At 30.7% G+C, this 18,378-nt stretch overlaps 4 protein-coding genes across 5 annotated transcripts; 1 reads left to right on the forward strand and 3 right to left on the reverse strand.

The window, feature by feature from the left end:
- The first annotated feature begins 210 nt into the window (after nt 1–210).
- LOC124928812 (40S ribosomal protein S20-2-like) lies at nt 211–1,341 on the forward strand. Its single transcript, XM_047469063.1, has 4 exons — nt 211–283; nt 406–546; nt 802–915; nt 1,048–1,341. The coding sequence occupies exons 2-4, from the start codon at nt 429–431 to the stop codon at nt 1,188–1,190; spliced, it is 375 nt and encodes a 124-aa protein (XP_047325019.1). The 5' UTR covers nt 211–283; nt 406–428; the 3' UTR covers nt 1,191–1,341.
- Nucleotides 1,342–2,195: 854 nt separating this feature from the next.
- Nucleotides 2,196–3,106, reverse strand: LOC124929602 (AAA-ATPase At3g28580-like). The gene is made up of 2 exons (XM_047470006.1): nt 2,248–3,106; nt 2,196–2,203 (listed from the first exon to the last, which is right to left on the reverse strand). The coding sequence occupies exons 1-2, from the start codon at nt 3,104–3,106 to the stop codon at nt 2,196–2,198; spliced, it is 867 nt and encodes a 288-aa protein (XP_047325962.1).
- Nucleotides 3,107–5,307: 2,201 nt separating this feature from the next.
- Nucleotides 5,308–6,563, reverse strand: LOC124931497 (40S ribosomal protein S13-like). The gene is made up of 5 exons (XM_047471976.1): nt 6,461–6,563; nt 6,292–6,364; nt 6,055–6,193; nt 5,768–5,954; nt 5,308–5,508 (listed from the first exon to the last, which is right to left on the reverse strand). The coding sequence occupies exons 1-5, from the start codon at nt 6,481–6,483 to the stop codon at nt 5,475–5,477; spliced, it is 456 nt and encodes a 151-aa protein (XP_047327932.1). The 5' UTR covers nt 6,484–6,563; the 3' UTR covers nt 5,308–5,474.
- Nucleotides 6,564–9,853: 3,290 nt separating this feature from the next.
- LOC124929373 (putative glycerol-3-phosphate transporter 1) lies at nt 9,854–12,531 on the reverse strand. 2 transcript variants are annotated; one of them, XM_047469719.1, is made up of 2 exons: nt 12,396–12,531; nt 9,854–11,894 (listed from the first exon to the last, which is right to left on the reverse strand). In XM_047469719.1, exon 2 carries the CDS (start codon nt 11,838–11,840, stop codon nt 10,221–10,223), a length of 1,620 nt encoding a protein of 539 aa, XP_047325675.1. In that variant the 5' UTR covers nt 11,841–11,894; nt 12,396–12,531; the 3' UTR covers nt 9,854–10,220. The 2 variants fall into 2 exon arrangements, with proteins under 2 accessions (XP_047325675.1, XP_047325673.1); XM_047469717.1 differs by having other exon boundaries at nt 12,392–12,518.
- Between the last annotated feature and the right edge of the window lie 5,847 nt (nt 12,532–18,378).

Genomic DNA, 18,378 nt, shown 5'->3' on the forward strand with positions numbered 1-18,378 from the left:
TGTAAGATAAATTTATTTTGAAAAAAGTATCACTAATAAAATAAAAATGAACTATTTAAAATATATAAATACTCAGAAAAAAAACAATTATGAAATATATTGGGTCTCTTGGACCAGAGTGTGAACTGGCCCATATGTAATGGCCCAGAAGCATGAAACTTATTGGTTAAAAAGGCCCAATTATGAATCACCTAAAACCCTATGTATATATATGTACGTTTAGGAGGCGGCTGTTCTTCTCTACGTGACTAAGGAGGCTGCTATTTTCATTCTTGTATCTCAGGTATGTTCTCTCTAGATTTGCCATTGCAGTTGTTATTGTTTGGAGATGTTCTTATACAGATTACGCGATGATCCTTTTCCATCCATAGTTTCTAATGGGAATCTTTTCCTGGGATTCTGCAGAAAAAGAAAAGATCTGAGAAACAATGGCTTACGCTCCTCCTAACATGAAGCAGACGAAGCCGGGTTTGGAAGAAACCCAGGAACAGATCCACAAGATCAGGATCACCCTCACCTCTAAGAATGTTAAAAACCTCGAGAAAGGTTTCTTCTTTTTCCTTTAAATGAATGGATTTACCCACATATAACACTTAAGTCTGAATCTTGATTCCTTAATCTTCTTTGATTATATGCGAGTACAAATTTTAAGCCTTTCTGTAATGTATGATTATTTCTTCTGAGGTGGAAATTTAGTTGAAATTGACCAGTAAAACAGATTGTTTGATTGATTGTACGTCATATCCAAATTTTCATTCCATTGGAATCCTTTGTTCTTATCATTGGTTTCATTTGTTACAGTTTGTGGGGATTTGGTGAAAGGTGCCAAAGACAAGAGATTGAGGGTAAAAGGACCCGTGAGAATCCCCACCAAGGTTCTTCGCATCACAACTAGGAAGTCTCCTTGTGGTGAAGGTACTTTTTTTCCTTAAAGATTTTCTTTTGAAAATGGTCTTTAAGTCTTAAACATTACCATGGCAATGAGTCTTGAGTATACCATTGGTTATAATTTAGTAGTAATATAGAAACCTCTATTGGTTGTTGCAGGAACCAACACATGGGACACTTTTGAGCTTCGTGTCCACAAGAGGGTTATTGATTTGTTCAGCTCACCAGATGTTGTGAAGCAGATCACTTCTATTACCATTGAACCTGGTGTTGAGGTTGAGGTCACAATTGCGGACTCATAAATCCGGCGATTTCAATGATTGTTTTGTCTGCACTTATAATTAATAGTCTTAAATTACTATCTTTCCTTGTGTGTTATCTTTGGTGCACTATTTCTTCTTAATGTTTTGTAGCTGAATATCTTTTATTTTATGATCTAGTTGTTTTGACAATTCAATTTTGATTCAGTTTCATTTTTTAAAACTTTAATTTGCCATCTTTTGCAGTCTGATTTTCATGTTCCCTTTTGCTCTTACATTCACAACAAGTTAGTTAACATGCCAAAGTTGAACCATGTTTTTAACAATGTTTGATGCTATCAGATTTGAAGACCCCAAACCCCTTGTCATACATAATGAAGAACATGTTTATTAGATGACATGAATATATGAAATATGAATAGATGAATGATTTTTAAGGTTCTAATGGTTTGTTAACATTTTATTCATTAAGCGAACTTCATTACAATTTAATTTAAACCCTGATGCCAATCTTCTGTTTTTCACTTCTCTGTTTCCTCCATCTTCAATTCCAAGCTTTTCCTATTCTCTGTCTGTTTTTCCACCTCAATTTTCTCCTCCAGAGTAAGAATCAGCCGTTGCAGCGTCTCGCTAACAGCTCCAGCCCCTTTGAATTTCTTAATCATCAAGCTCTCTGCTACATCACCCGGAATAATCTTGGCCACATTCAACAATTCCTTAATTTTCGGAAACAGCTCGTGTTCTTCCTCCTCTTTGATTCCCAGGTAGTTCCTTGCTAGAACCCTAAAAGCTTCGTACCCACAATAAGACATCTCAATATGAACATCCATTCTACCTTTTCTAATCAAAGCTGGGTCCAGCATCCCCACATGATTCGTCGTCATTACCATCAATATCCCTCCATCATTTGCCGACACCAATCCGTCCAGACAATTCAGAAGACCAGACAACGTCACTTTCTCCATCTTTGGCCCCTCCACCGCCGCCGTCTCTAAATTCCTCTTCTTCACGTCTTCCGATTGAGAAACTACGTCCGTCGACGAACGATCAATATCCTCTATCACAATAATTGAGTTAGAAGGAACCCGATTCAACAGACCCTTAAACGATGCATTGTTCCTTATAGTCGTCAGTTCGAGATCGTAAACATTGTAACCCAACAAATTCGCCATAGCCGCTATCATCGTCGATTTCCCAGTCCCAGGCGGTCCATACAAAAGATAACCTCTCTTCCATGGCTTCCCTATACTCCTAAAATAATCTCTTCCATTAGAAAACCACTTCAAGTCGTCGATGATGTCCTGTTTCTTCGATTCCTCCATCCCCAGAGTAGCAAAAGTTGCAGGATGATCGAAGTTCTTCATACACTTCCACTTTCCGAATTCCCCATGATCATGTCCGCTATTGGTATACAGCTTCAATTGTCGCTGGTTAGCAGCCGCCGCCGTCCCCTCCTCCATCACATGCTTAACGTATTCATTGACCACTTTTTCCCTCCATGTTTTCCTGAATGTGAGAGTATAACACTTGATCTTCCTCCCACTGCCACGAAATCGGTCGTAATCTTCAGTCCTCTCTTTAAATTCCCACCAGAGTTCGATTCCTTGGTAATAATCGGTGACGCGTTCGCCTTCGTCTGGACAGAGGATGGGTTCTCTGATGTCTCTGACAGATTTAGCCTTGAATCTAGAGGAGGAAGATGTGGAGAGGCAGCAACAACTGAGGTATGTCTCGATTGCGTTAAATGCCTCGGAGTTTTTTAAGCTTCCGTCGCTGCTATCTTCGTGGAATTTGATTTGCACGTAAGGGTCTACTGAGGAGATGAATCTGCGAATGAATCCTTCTGCGTAAGGGCGGAAACGGCTGGAGAGGAATTGCTGGAACGTTGTGAGAATCACCATGAAGACGGCGATGGCCATGGCCATGCCTAAGTTATTTGCTCCTTGTTGGGAACCCATCAACGGCAAAAAGTTCAGCATGGCCGGAAAATGAAAGAGGGACGCCGGAGAGTTGATAGAGAGAAGAAAACTGAAAGGGGGACGAAAGTTTTTCTTTCTAACCCATTTTTATAAGTAGAAAAAGTTATAGTTTTGGTTGGAGACTTAGACCAGTCTTCTTTGTAGGGTCGATTGAATTTTCATATTAAGAAAGAAAACACACAAGTACTATTTACAGAAATTAAAATTTTCAAGAAACTATAACAAAATATTCAAACTTAGAAATTGAACAAATACATAAATATGTTTTATCCATTTGCTAGTTAATAGCTAATTTTTATTTTTATTTTTAAATTGTACCAAGTTAGCATAATAATAAAATTTCACACTTCAATTTAAGATGCTTTTAAAAATGGAATATGAGATTTTTGTTGGCTAAATTTAACAATTAAGATATTAACTCTGCTTGAACCCAACAAACATGAGATTCAGCTCACTGGTTGGTTGTCATTTAATATTAAAAAAATATATTTTTTTTTGGCTATTTTTGTTTAGGTTATTTAAATATCTTTTAATTAATTAACTATAATATTAATCAAAACACTATATTTTAAATTATTATTATATATAGATACACTTAAGTCTTTTTACTATAAAAAAAAATTCATGAGTATTTCTATCAAATTATTTAAAAAATAAAAATTACAAACCCAGCTAATTATATAATTGTAATTCGAGGAAAAAAAACATTTGTTGAAATTTAATGAAAAAATTGTTGTGAATGATATGATATTTTTTTTATCTTATTTTGTTGTCAAATATCCTCAGTACTTTTCTTCTAATATTATTTTATTATTCTATTTATTTGTGTGCATAATAAAAAAATATACACTAATTTGAGAAAAATATTTTTTTAACCATTTATTTTCTAAAAGTGATTTAGGTCATCGTCAACAAAAAAAAAACCTTCAAAGTTGAATCAAATTTGAACACGCAAGTGACGTTTCGTAACTAATAAGATTCGATATACAAGAAGACATGCGAGTAATTGAAAAAAAAAAGAAAAAAGAAAAAAAAGGTTGAGGATATTTCTGTCTCTTATTTGATAAATATTATATGAATAAGGACAATCCGTCTAACTAGCAAGGAATTTATATATCAAAATAAAATGCAAAATGACATCGACTGCCCTCAACTTGCATCATACACGGACCCTTTCTTTTTGTCCATACTTTCTTTTATCTCACTATAAATCATATGATACTGTAGTTCTAATTTTTTTAATTTAATTTTTTTTGTCCGGTTTCAAAACCCTATAAATCATGATTAAAATTTATAACTCCAACTTATTTATTATATTTAAATTCTATATAACTCTAGGAACATAAATATATTGAAAAGACAAAATATACATTTACATGGCAATACAAAATGAAAACAAATTGTGGAGAATAAAAACATACATATTTGTTTAATTTAAAGCATTTTAGTATGGTATTTAAAAATTCAGAATATGACTGATTGTTTAATGAAAATTTTCTATCTATTTTGAAATGATCAAAAAGTACTTCTATATATTATTATACAAGCTTAGACTTACCAAAACAACTAATTAGCTGACTGTTCAAACTGGAAATATTATTGGAATTGGACTCTCAATAGAATGACATGTGCATTGAGTTGTAGGGTTATTTGTTACAGTTTTAAATTTCCTTGTAATATATGATTGATCTAAATACAGGTATCCCATATTTCAAAAGTTTCATTTGTAAAGCTTGTCAAAAGACCTTACCACTGTCTCTGAATCAAGGAAATCCTCATGTCATCGTGATACACAACATTTTAAAACATAAGATGTAAATTAAAGATGCATTCAGATTTTCTAATCAAAACCAAGAAACTGATTCCATATAGACTTAAAGGGAGCAAAAGACACTATCAGTAATTGATTTATTGCACAGGTTTAGACTCAAACCTTTCATGAAGCCCTCTTTATCAAATCAAAACTTTGGGATTCACTATGCATTATATTTAGATAATCTTTGTTCAATAACTATCATCTATTGAAGCAAATAAGAAAACCCAAGAAAAATAAAAACAACTTATCCCAAAAGCACATCATTACCAGATGATTCAATTAGAGCAATTTGTATGTTTGGAAGTAATGGCAATTATAAGAGTTGACAAACACAAATCAACTAGCAGAAGTAGAGGCGTGCACAAGTGATAACATTCAAAACTGTCTAACATATCCAAAGGATTCCACTATCAATAATTTAAGTCAAACTTGGTTTAAGTCATTTCAACACTAAAGTAAAACTAGAATGGAGCAAAACAGGCAGCCTAAGAGTATCAGCAGAAGAGCTGGATGATCATCACTCACCTCCTTCTAAGCAACAAGAGTACTGGCAGTAGTAGATTCACTGCATTAGAACAAGCCCGTGTCAGAACTCATAAATAGCACTCAAAATCTTCAATCGAATTTTCAAGATAACACTACCAAATAGGGAATCAAAGTATATACAATGGTTGATTCACTACAGTACTAAGATCTACTTCACATTAACCCTATAAAGTTATCATACACTAAAGCTATGTTTTTTTGGCCCATTTAAACAATAGAGGGTACTAATAATGTGATCACAAAATGCATAGAAAGTTATAATTGAGCAAGTGGCTTACTATTTCCAGACTGGAGGAAGCTTCTTAGTCTTCTTGTAGTAACGGGCAAGACGATGAATCCTGCTCTCAACTAGAATGAGCCTGAACTTGGAGTCCTTGTCCTTCCTGTTCCTCTCAAGATGCTTCCTAATGGCAACGGCCTTCTTAATCAGATGGTAAAGATCCTCGGGAATCTCAGGTGCAAGTCCTACAAGAAGAAAGTATATCAATCAATTTGAGAGGGAAAGTAAATAAAAAAAATAAAATTTTGAGCATTTGTGAGGGGGAAAAGAAATAGATTTTCGTACCGTGAGCCTTGAGGATACGCAAGATCTTGTTTCCTGTAACGCTCTTGACCTGGGCAATTCCGTGAGAATCACGAAGAATGACACCGATCTGAGAAGGAGTCATGCCTTTCTTGGCGAGCTTGAAGATGTTGTCATCGACCTGAAAGAAATTAGATCATAAATCATCAAATAATAGTCCTCTAACTAATCATCCACGACCCACAAAGATGAAGGGAAAGATGAATGGATTTCACAAACATCTTGAGATGAGATCTTGAGCCAACTGGGAGGAGTTCTCTTGTATGGCAGTGCAGATGCGGAGATACCCTTCCTGAACAGAAGAAGTTAGCATTAGGAAGAAGAAGAAGAAGAAGAAGCTCATATAAATTATAATGTATGTGTAGTGTAGAAGGGAAAGATAGAGAACCCTCCACTATGCATACGACCCATGCTGGCGGTGGAGAAGGTGACAGCGGCGGCCGGCGGATGTAGAGAGAGAGACTTTGCTAACCCTAGCTCCTTGATCAAATTAATTTATCCTCCTGTTAATATATATGATGACGTGGACACTCTTTTCTTAAAAAAAATTTTTTTTGTTTCTAAAATATGATAATGGTCTTAAAATATTTTATTTTCTAGTCTATTACTTATTTATTTATATATATATTAATAATATTTAAACTAAATAAAATATAATTTACATAAATATATTAATTAAAATCTCATTAATTATTCAATATAATAATTAATTTAAATAAGAATAATATATTATATCATTTTTATATTTATAATATATTTATATTGTAATTCAAACCAAATATCTGGTGAGATATTGAACCAACTAGGAGGTACAGATGCTGACAAAAGTAAAGCAAGAGATTATAAAATGTTAATTATTAAGTGTTAATTATTTTCATTTTAATTTTGTTTATTTAATTATATATTTGTTGATGTAAATGTTTGTTTGTTTTTTAATTAAAAAAATATAAGTAGCTTAAAAAATATTATTAGTTTAAAAAAAAAGTCAAATATTTATGGTCAAGTGTTAATAGATCAATGTATTAATTTTAATGTCCTCAAATACCAAAGTAATTGTAATGTGCAATACTCTAAAGTCCACAATAACAAACTCTTTTAAACCCAAAGTCTGTGTTGATACTTGATCCTACTTGCCTTGAAGTTTGAAACATGAATCACCTGATATAGGCCTAAGCCCAAAAATATATTTATTTGTAAAAGAACTAAACAAATGTATAGCCATGAAAGACAACATAATAATTAGATCGGGAATTTATTAAGTAATTCTAATAAACTTATCGAGATAAGTATTATTAATTTGTTATTTATAATTTTATATTAATTTATGAGTTAATATCGACGGATTATAAATTTCAAAGATTATTAATTAGTATAATAAATTTAATATATTATTTATTTTTTTTAGTTATAAAAGAACAATAAAGAACAAAATTTCGTTGATTATTTATAAACTAGTCAAATCTTAAAATTATGATTTATTAGTTGTTCATTTCATAGATTTTATTTCTTTGTAAAAATATTTTTTAAATAATTTAATTATACAACTATTATAAAAAGAGTAACAATAAAGGTAATAATTTAGCGTCATTAATGATTTTGAAAATGATAAGTAACATTTGAGTGAACTTACAAAATAAATTTTATCTTTTCTATTATATTTAAAATCCAATCCATTATTGTATTCTTCACAAAATAATACCAAATTTCAATATTAAGACAAATATTTATATATTAATTATAAGTTATAATTATTATGTAATGAGTTTTGATCATAGTTTGACACCTGACCTCTAGAGTGACAAATTCGGTGAACCGATTGTCAAACTGTGCTGGGTTAATATAAAATCGGAAATGTAATCAACCTAGTTAAATTCGACTAACTCATCGGTTGAACCGGAAATTCGACAACCCAGGTTAACTCAAAAGATTTATCCTATTTTTTAAAAAAAAAATCGCTTATTTTCTTTCTCACTTAACACTCTATCCGTTCTCATCTCCCCATTTTTTTTAATTTTCATTGGGTATATCTATTTTTGGTTTCATGTGGGTAAATTACTGATTTTTAATTCTAAACAATGAGGATGACAGATTCTTTCATTTATCTCAAATTTCATCTCTTACCCAAACCAGTTGATTCTGTTTTCACCAGACTAAAGAAACGATTTAAGATGTCATTGTAAGTCATAACTTAAACTTAATTTTTCTTTAGATAAAATCATAGTTATCCAAAAAACGAAGATTGTAGTTTGATTTGAATATTTGTCCCTCGCATAATTCAAGTTTCTTTTATTTCAACTTTTTTAAGTTAATGTGATCATTTTTTTGTCAAAATTTGGTGTGAGTGTTTAGCGAATAATTATTAGTTAATATTTATTTTAATTGTATTAATCTATGACTTAAAAGTTTTTATTTATTTTAATCGTGTTGTTCCTAACGGAGGTCATGAACATATTGTAATTACAAAATAATATTTTGAATTTTGATCTCTACTTTAATTATTATTGTATAAACAATTTTATAAAAATAAAATTAATTTTCTATTATTATATAAAACTCAATGGTTGAATCAGTAACAGAGTAACTCAGTCCATTCACCGAGTTGATGGGTTTCAAAATTATGGTTTTAAATGACAATCGACTAAATAAATCAAACTATTAATTTTGATTTAAGATTTTCATAAATTACTAGTCAAGTTTTCATTTTAAACCATTCCATTTAGACTGTACGATCGATTTTAATAAAGACAAATTAGACTAGAAAAATGAATCGAGCTAATAAGTTTATTATTGTGGACAATTTTGATTTTGAATAATAAAAAGACAATATGACAGGGAAAGTCATGTCTAGCATGAAATCAACCCACTTTCTAAAATAAATAAATAAACAACCCACTAAGTTGGTGGTGCTGACGAAGACACACAAACATTGCTGGAAGATTGAGGTTTATAAATATAAAGTAAACTTTATTAATAATGTCTTATTATTTAAGCAAAAAAAAAATTCTCTTATTTCATTGGGTATTAGTGAGTTACTGCCAGACTTTTATATATGTTGTTATGTCATTGACATATATTTTATTTTAATCATTATTACTATTTTAATTGGATAAATCAAATTACTCTAAATTAGTATATGGTGAAAAAATTGAGCATAAAGAGCACTTATTCTCTCACTAAGGTGAAGATTGATTTTGTTGTGACTTTCTCTTTATTAATTTTTATTTGTATTTAAGAAATTTATGATTTATTATATTATATCATATTAAATTATTTTAATGGATTTTCTATTTGATTATTATAATTGAACGAAAATGAGTTTTATTTTATAAGAAAAATATTAAACCGAATAAGTACTTTTTTGAATAAAGAAATGGAATGTGTTTGGTGCTAATAAGGACTAAATTATATGCAGTCTTATTACATCATCATAGAATCTTTACCTAATTAACCTGCACTAGTTAAGTCTCAAAATATTAAACAAAGCTTTACTATTAAAAAATGTAGTGGCTCATAACAAACACCATCTCATTACGTAACCTTTTTTGTGTTGAAATAAAAAAAAAAGGTCCCTCCATGAATAAGGTCTTAAAATTCAACAAAATTTTTGAGACATATTCTAAATTATTAAATTATAAAATTGAATTAAACTTAATTAATACTCTAATGGCAATAGCATGCATTAATGCCCAATTGATATATGAGGAAAAAAAATTAATATTTGACAAAAAAAAAGAAAGAAAATGTAATTGAATACCTCTAATTGTATAATATTAAACATTTAAAAATAAAAATCATAATGAATAACAGCTCTTTTATTCTCAAGAATCCAATTAGGCATGAGGGAAAACCCGGTTAATCTAACAGGGCTCTCTATTTGGGATCACATACTTTTAAATCCCTAATTATGCCTCCATTTGACAATAACACTATTATATATTTTACATCTTATATATAAACAATTACACGGACCTTTTTTTTTTTCCCATTTTTTTCTTATCTTTCAGGCTCCAGATCACTCGGACCAATAATCTCCACCCGATCCGCGTCATTCGAAAATAGCCCGACTTGATAAACCCAGGGATTAAAAAAATGCCAGGTTTTCCATTCTTCACATAAACCCAAGAAAGAACCCTTTTCAAAAAAGACAATCACGATTCAACTGAATCTACTGTCGATGATGAAATCGGTATGATCCCTCCTTGACCTTGGCCTTGGCCTCTGGAGTGCTCAATCTTCGCACCCACCTCAGCTATCACTAGCCTAGTTAAAAGAAGACCAGCAACAAGAGCCGAAGCCATCAACATACTGAAAACCGCATCCCAACTCAAAGCCGAAATATAACCAGTCAATAACGGACCTATGGCTGCACCAATCGAGCCCGTTCCGTCTATAATAGCGGTCACGGTTGCAAGAGCCCGAGAATTTCCTTTCAAAGAGCTGTGTGTCCCCAAATCCGCCGATACAGCCGTCGTTATCAGCGCATACGGCCCGTTCACAAACACCCCCGTGATGAACAATAGGACTATGTTTATAGCCAACGACATACTTCCGTAGCTTCTATACAAAAACAGGACCGGAATCGTACAGTACATGAAGCTAGCCGCAGTTATAGCCCTAGCATCCAGCCGGTCAGAGATATGGCCGGCTAGGATTCCACCCACCACACCTCCAACGTCGAATATAGTCGATAAATTTCCAGAAGCGTCGCTTGACAAGTATTTCCCATCAATCGCTGTGTGGCTAATGTAGAAAGGAAGCCAATACAGAAATGTGTAAGCAACCAATTTCGCGAAAAAAAGACACAGCGCGAATGGGGCTACACCAGGAATCTTCCAAGCCTCGATGAATCCAACCGCTCTATCGACTCTGGCCTCTTCTGTTTCTGTTTCTGAGCTCAACAATGGCTCCTCAATATCTTCTTCTTCCCCTCTTTTTCTAGGAGACGGCAAGTTATTATTATCATCCTTCTCGTCGTCCATTGAAGCTCCAATGGAATCAGGACTAACGGGCAAGAACAGAAAGACTACAACACCAATGACAGTAATCATAAGACCAGGGACAACCAACGACCAGCCCCATCCATAGCTCAACAAAGCAGAAGCAACCAAAGAGCCTGTAATGTTACCAACAGAGGTATGGGCATTCCAAATACCCATTATAAGCCCTCTCTTTTTCTTACCAAACCAATTTCCGATAACTGCCACCACAGACGGCCATCCAGTCGACTGAAACATACCGGTTATCATTTGCACGATCAAGTAATAATAAAAGGAATGGATATTGGCCCAATACCCAATTCCAAACAGGACAGTGAACACACCGGTTCCGACCATTCCAATTGTCAGGAAAATTCTTAGGTTCAACCGGTCACCTAAATGCCCGGAGAAGTACATTCCGAATGCATAAACCGAGAGGAAAGCAACATCAAGTTCGCCGAGCAAGGCTGTTCCGTCAGAACCGTTGAAGGGGTACCAGCCATTTCCAAGTGAAAGTGAGTTTGTATTATTCTTGGGTTGCTGGAAATAACTAGCTCTTTGAAATGGGAAGTGAAGCAGACCAAGATCCGACGAGGATTGAGGGTCGAGTGCGTTTTTGATGATGCTCGTGGTTTTCCGGGTGGCATGGTAACATGCGTATGCTAAGAATGTTACTATGAGGACATTAGCTTGGTAGGATTTGTAAGAAATCTTGGATTTCTTTATATTCTCCACACATTTGATTCCTAATGGTTTATTGCTTCTGTTTCTCTGCTCTGTTGATTCTAGCATTGTGAATTGTCTTCAAATCTTCTCGATCAGAATCACAATCAGGGAGGGAGTAATCTGAGATCAAGACAAAGAAATAAAACGTTAGCAGAAGTGATTTCAGGAAACACAACAGATGAAATCACGTCCTGCTTCCATCTGCAGACAAAATCTAGATCTAATTCTATTGAATGCTAAAAAAAGAAAATAAATTTATACACAATAAACAGCGATTATGATACGAAATCTGCGTATAACAGCAAAATCGGGAGGCATACAAAGAAAGTAAACAGTAATATAGTTGTTGTTGTTTTCCTGATTTAAAAACAATCTGCAAACGAAATCACCGTGAAAACTAGCTATCTGCGGAGGAAGAAGTCAACAAGCTATGGAAAATCACGGAAAGCTTGAAGAATGAAGGAACTGAATGATGAGTTTGCTTATTAAGTGCAAAGACTAATCGTACACGAAACGTCAAGACTGAACAACGAATATGAAAACGTAAATGCGAGAAAATAGGTAAAAGAGGAGGAACTAATGAATGAATGAATGGAAGAGAGAAGTGAAGAACTTACTTACCACCGCAGTTTAGCTGCTCCGATGAGTAGACGGCGCTGGCGGAAGTTCCTTTTGCTCGTCTTTCTCTTTCTCTGTCTAAAAAAATATACACAACTTCTGAGAGCGCTCGGTTTCTAGTTTGATCTTGAAGGGAAGAATGTAGCAATCGATATGTAAAGACTCTTTATATAAGAAATAACGTATTCATTCAGAACTTTGTTATTTTTCGTCTTTACTCAAATACCCTTTATATAGATTTGGAATTACAAATTAGTATATGCATTTAATTATAACAAAGCGTTTGACCAAAGTCCCTACTATTTTTTTTACAATAATATAACTATTAATGAATTCAATGAATTATTATTTTTAATAATTAAAGTAAAAAATAAAATTAAAATTACAAATTTAACAAATTAGTCTCCCATTCAAATATTAATTTAAATTTTGAATTGAATTGAGTTAGAATTTGATTAAATAGAGATTGAATTGTGATTATTAAAATAAAAAATATTTTTTAATTTGTTTTAAAATATTGTATTTTCACCTTCCAAATATTATATTATTTTTTTTTTCTCTAAAGGATTTGGTTGAGGAATAATTTATTTGAGTTTTATCTAGATTTTTTTGATAAAATTTAAAAAAAAAAATATTTTTTTCATTTTTTCATACCATTAATAACTCTCCTTCTCAAAAAAAAAAATTATAAATATGTTAATATTAATTTTTATTAATACATAAATACAAATTTAAATGAATACCCAGTACTATTATAATTTAAATATTATATACTATAATATAGTATATTATAATTTTATTTATATTGTATATTATTTTTATTTAATATAATTAATATAAAATTTTACATGAAACAAATTTTATAAAATTATAATAAAAAATACAAGTCTATTAGAATATTTATTTATAACAATTGTCTAGACTTAGTTTATATTAAAAAATTGAATAAATTTCTTTTTAAATATTTAATTTAGATGTGATATATTTATAAATTAATTAATATTTTTTATTTAAATATATTTAACTTTATTTTTTAATATAATTATTTATTTAAATTATTTAAAATTTAAATAATATATTAGATAATATAATCTGTTATAATTTTATTTATATTTTAAATTTATTTTTATTTAATATAATTAATATAATTTTTTTAAATGAAATAATTTATTAATTTAATTTATATGAAAATAAATTTTATAATTTAAAAATAAATATAAGATATATATATGTATTAAAATTATTTTTTAATAATATAAAATAAAATATTTAAATAAAGAATAATTTATGTATTTTAATTAATAAAATTGGTGATGTAATGGTTAGGTTTTAAAATAAAATTTGAATTTTATTTCAAAATCAAATCATTCTTAAAGGAAATTTTTTTTTTCAATAATCTTGCATGATTGAATTCTGTACATACTGGAAAAGGTGAAAGAGAATAATTTATTTATTTTTTTCCCGATAGATGTAGTGCTTGTAATAATAATAAAATAATAATATAAGAAAATAATTGTGCAGATAAGGGGTAGCATGGTCAATTTAGAGGAGAGGAAATTAGTAAATATGATAAGGGTATTTGGGTAAATGTTGCAGCAGCCAAATTAATTAAACCATGTATGAAATTATGAAGAAAGCATATTCGCATAATATTCTAAATTCATTCGTCACAAATAAAATAGGGATATTCTTAATTAATTTATTAAATAATTTTATTCGCATATTGAGGGAATAATCCGTTTCCTTCTGCGTTGCGCTGCTAGATTCTGACAGCACGTTATCCAGGGTCCCATCACATAACACGTGGACCGCCATGGTGTCGATAATGATCCGACGTGGACGATTCATGGACACGTTTGAAAGGTTGGTGGTGGTAGGGCTTCATAGATCTTATTTTTTTTTTAATTAGGCGTTTGAATTAATTATTATCCAAACAGTGCCCAAAATAACTAATGGTTATGTACCCATTGCTTGTCTGAATCATTTTCAACTTTCAAATTCCAACTTTCTAGTTTCTTCTGCCATTTATTTTAAAATTAAAATATATATATATATATATATATTTGAATAAATTCATTGTCCAAAATACTAATTTAGGCTTGTTTTCTAAATAATTTTTATTTTAATTTTTATCAAATTAATTTTTTAATTAATCACTTCAAACTAATTATATCATTTATTTTATTAATTAAAATACCTTATAATTTAAATTATTATTTAATTATATATATATCAATACTTTTAAGTTTTTTTTTTTAAAAAAATAATCATTACCTTCTCAAAATCATCACCCATCATTCAATTTTTCTATCTCTTTTTAATTTTTTAAAAAGAGCCTTAACTAAGAGAAATGATATTCACTCTTTTATTCCCTATTTCCCTTCCAATTTTCCTTCCAATTTTCCTTATCTATTTATTTTTTATTTTTATTTTGAATAATGAATAATAATCTATTATTTTTAATAATAAAAAATAAATAAAAATAAAAACAAAAGAGAAGGTTCTGGGAGGACTTAGATTGGGCATCAACATCATAATATTATGGGGGGTTGTGAAAGGAAAGAACAGGGAAGTTTCCATGTCGTCGTCGTTTGTATCTTGCTTAGTTAGGGTTATCTCGTAATATTATTGATTGGGCCTTACTTTTCCAAGAGTCCACTCTCTCTAAAGCAATGTATATGTATTTTTGCGTGATGTTGAAATAATGTGGATAGATAGATAGATCTTTGGCTGCCTCTGAAAAAGTAAAAATAATTTCAAATTTTGGTTCCATACTTATTACACCATGTGGCTGTGGTTGTACATAGGATACGAAATAACTAAATAATATTAATATTATGTTATGTGTTGTGTCAGCTAAATCATGTTAGTGGATGTGCATGAAAACATATAATATATGGACATTTTCAAAATTAGGGTTTGGAGCTTTATTTACCATATATGTAAGTAATATAATAAATTATAGCAGCCATTCATGACAATGCTGTTTCTATCACTCCTTTAATACAATCCTAACCCCCTCATTTCTCGTTAAGTGTCGGTCACTCACTGTGTAATTATAAATTTGTAATGTTTAATATAAATTGCAATTTAATTATTTTTAATGGAAACTAGCATATATCATTGCATTTGTACGATTGCACGAATAATAATATAAAAAATCGTAAAAAAATATCACGGTAAAAATGTTTATGGGCGGGTCAACTCACAATCTGATCAAAATATCAATTTACTCTCACATATATATCCAAATTAACCAGAACTCTTGATCCCGGACATTTTAAAAATTAAGCATCATTATATATATATATATAGATTAGTTAGTTAAAAATTGAACTTTTATTATTAAAATGTCCCCCGTTCATTAAATTTGATGTTGAATTTAAAATATAAAGTGTTATTTGCCTAGTTGGTTAAAGAGTTGTACTTGTTTTTGTTAGGTTGCAAATTCGAACCATACCTATAACATTTTTAATTTTATTTTTAACCGTTTTAAGTTTATGGACGGGTCAACCCACAATCCGACCCAAGTATATATTTACTCTCACATATATATATAAATTAACAACCGCTCTCGACCTCGACAATCCAAATACTTTAAAAAATTAAGCATCATTAATTATAATATATATATATATATATATATATTCCATTACTAATACAAGAGTTCAATCTACTTCAGCTCAGATCTCAGGTCATACATATGTGTTTTGAGGCTACATTGAAAAATATCATGGAGTTTAATTATTTTAACAAATGAAGAATTTGTTAATTATTTTTGTCAGACTCATATTCATATCGAACTTAAATATTATAGTTATGAGAATTGGTTCAGTATTAGACATTACAAATTCCTGAGTTATTCAAAATTGTCTACTTAAATTATTTGAATCGGCCGAACCGTACGCAATTTCTTACAAATTTTTTTTATTCTTTTCACGTTTTTAGTCTGATAAATATTTGTTTACAATTTTAACATATTTTTTACTCATTAAACATTATTTGGACTTATTTAATAATTTTTTTTGACCTTTTAACTTAATTTTAAATCGTAATGACATATAAAAAAAGTCATGTGCTAATGCTGTACAAAAATATTTAATAATTTTTTTTATAAGATATTATATTAACTAAAATAACATTAAATAAATAGAACATCATATTTGAATTGTCCCAAATCTCAACCCTAGCACTAATTCAAAATATAAATTTGGGTTAGATATATAAAGTTCGGATATTGGGTTGTTATGATTACCCATATTAACCCAATTATCTCTCTTAGCTTCACCCTGCCCTGCCCTGCCCTGCCCTGCCCTGCTATTTTGAGCCATCATTAACATCACACACATCCTTGAGCAAGGATTCTATGCTCCCAATTTTTATCTTCTCTACGTTCCCTCCCTCCCACATAGGAGGGTAAAATCGTCTTAAAAAAACTCATTTTTTTTACTATTTTGTCCCTTCTTGTGGGTGAGAACAGTTGAGCATATAAAATTGAGATCAACACATCTTCTCCTAATTATTCACTCCTTATTTCTATAATTCAAACATATAATACTAATTTATATTTATTGCGATAAAAAATATTAAATAATTAAAATATGTGATCAAATAAAAACATATTAGAATAAGTAAAAAAAGTGGCGATCTTGATGTCTCGAGATCACCTTATGGAAACACCAGATGAAACCACGTAATTGTTTTCTTCTAGTTTGAATAATGTCCCAAGCAAGTTTCGAAAACTTGCCTTCACTATCAATTATTCATTCTTGAAAGTCCAAGAATCTTTATATGGGAATTCTCCTTAGAAGGGTGTTCCATTCCCCGTCTCTAATCTCGCGTATTGTAGTCGCGTGACAATCTCTTATGTTTTAAGTCAGCTCAAACTTCTTTTTAAGGACAATTGACTGATTTTCAAACCATAAATTATATCAAAATAGGGTTTCTCTTCCATCACCAATTTCCAAGTTTTAGAATTTTCTTTAATGACCGAGCCATATTCTCATTAATCTCGAATGCACTAATTTCACCTGCAACGAGTTTTGTTTCTTTGCAGCTGCCCAAACGTGCTTATACATTAAATCCTTATTCCATCCACACAATTTTTTATACCAATGCCTCATTCCGTTTACACATGTCATATCATCTTACTTTCTTTCCACCTCTTCTTGTCTACCCTAAATAAAGTTTCTCATAATTTTTTGATCAAACTCTTTTTATCACTTATTTTTGGAGAATAAACTATTGTGCCCAGAATCCAAATGATCCCATAAGGATTTTTTTAACCAACTCAATATATCTCACGTAACCCAACCCATGATTGATTTTTTCACCTCTTAATAAGTGGTATACACTATGAGATTTGGAGTTGTTTTGACGTTAATGGAATTCTATGATATCAAACTGATAATGTGTCCTCATTTATTTCAAAAATGTTGAAAATTTCCGGCTTTGTCTCCTATTTAGCACCGCCATAAAATGCAAAAATAAAAAAAAAATCCTCATTGATGAACAAATTTGTAAAACTAGAAAAAAATGTTAATACATTCTTAATAATAGTAAAGGAGTCAACGTCAACATGCTACAAATGAATGAATGAACATTTGCAAACATAAGTGAATAATTTTCTTCCCTCTATAGTATGTATAGTATGGATGGTGGATGTATGATCAATTTTTTAAGAGCATCTTAAACATGCAATTAATGATCTTCATGATAAGAACAAATATATATGAAGATCTCCTTACCTCATACTATTTTCCTTTTAAAATATCCACCATGGATGTCATTCACACAAACCACGCATCTTCTTAAATGTCACTTAGTAAAGATAATTGATGTTGATATTTACCTTCACTAACATGAATAGCAAGTGATTATATGTGTCGAATTTTAAAAAACTTAAATTGCATGTATAAATTAGTTATATTCCGTGGACTCTAAATATAATTTTAAATGAGACCATACATTTTAAAATTAATTTTAA

The sequence above is a fragment of the Impatiens glandulifera genome, chromosome 3 (genome assembly GCF_907164915.1).
Source record: "Impatiens glandulifera chromosome 3, dImpGla2.1, whole genome shotgun sequence".
NCBI classification, from domain to species: domain Eukaryota; kingdom Viridiplantae; phylum Streptophyta; class Magnoliopsida; order Ericales; family Balsaminaceae; genus Impatiens; species Impatiens glandulifera.

Excerpts from the sequence above, each read along its gene's own strand:
- LOC124928812 (XM_047469063.1), top strand. The coding sequence starts at position 429 with ATGGCTTACGCTCCTCCTAACATGAAGCAGACGAAGCCGGGTTTGGAA. Across the intron at positions 547-801 it reads TGTTAAAAACCTCGAGAAAG|TTTGTGGGGATTTGGTGAAA; the intron begins GTTTCTTCTTTT and ends CATTTGTTACAG. Across the intron at positions 916-1,047 it reads GAAGTCTCCTTGTGGTGAAG|GAACCAACACATGGGACACT; the intron begins GTACTTTTTTTC and ends TGGTTGTTGCAG.
- LOC124929602 (XM_047470006.1), bottom strand. The coding sequence starts at position 3,106 with ATGGGTTCCCAACAAGGAGCAAATAACTTAGGCATGGCCATGGCCATC.
- LOC124931497 (XM_047471976.1), bottom strand. The coding sequence starts at position 6,483 with ATGGGTCGTATGCATAGTGGAGG. Across the intron at positions 5,955-6,054 it reads GCGTATCCTCAAGGCTCACG|GACTTGCACCTGAGATTCCC; the intron begins GTACGAAAATCT and ends TTCTTCTTGTAG. Across the intron at positions 5,509-5,767 it reads CTTCCTCCAGTCTGGAAATA|TGAATCTACTACTGCCAGTA; the intron begins GTAAGCCACTTG and ends GTTCTAATGCAG.
- LOC124929373 (XM_047469719.1), bottom strand. The coding sequence starts at position 11,840 with ATGCTAGAATCAACAGAGCAGAGAAACAGAAGCAATAAACCATTAGGA.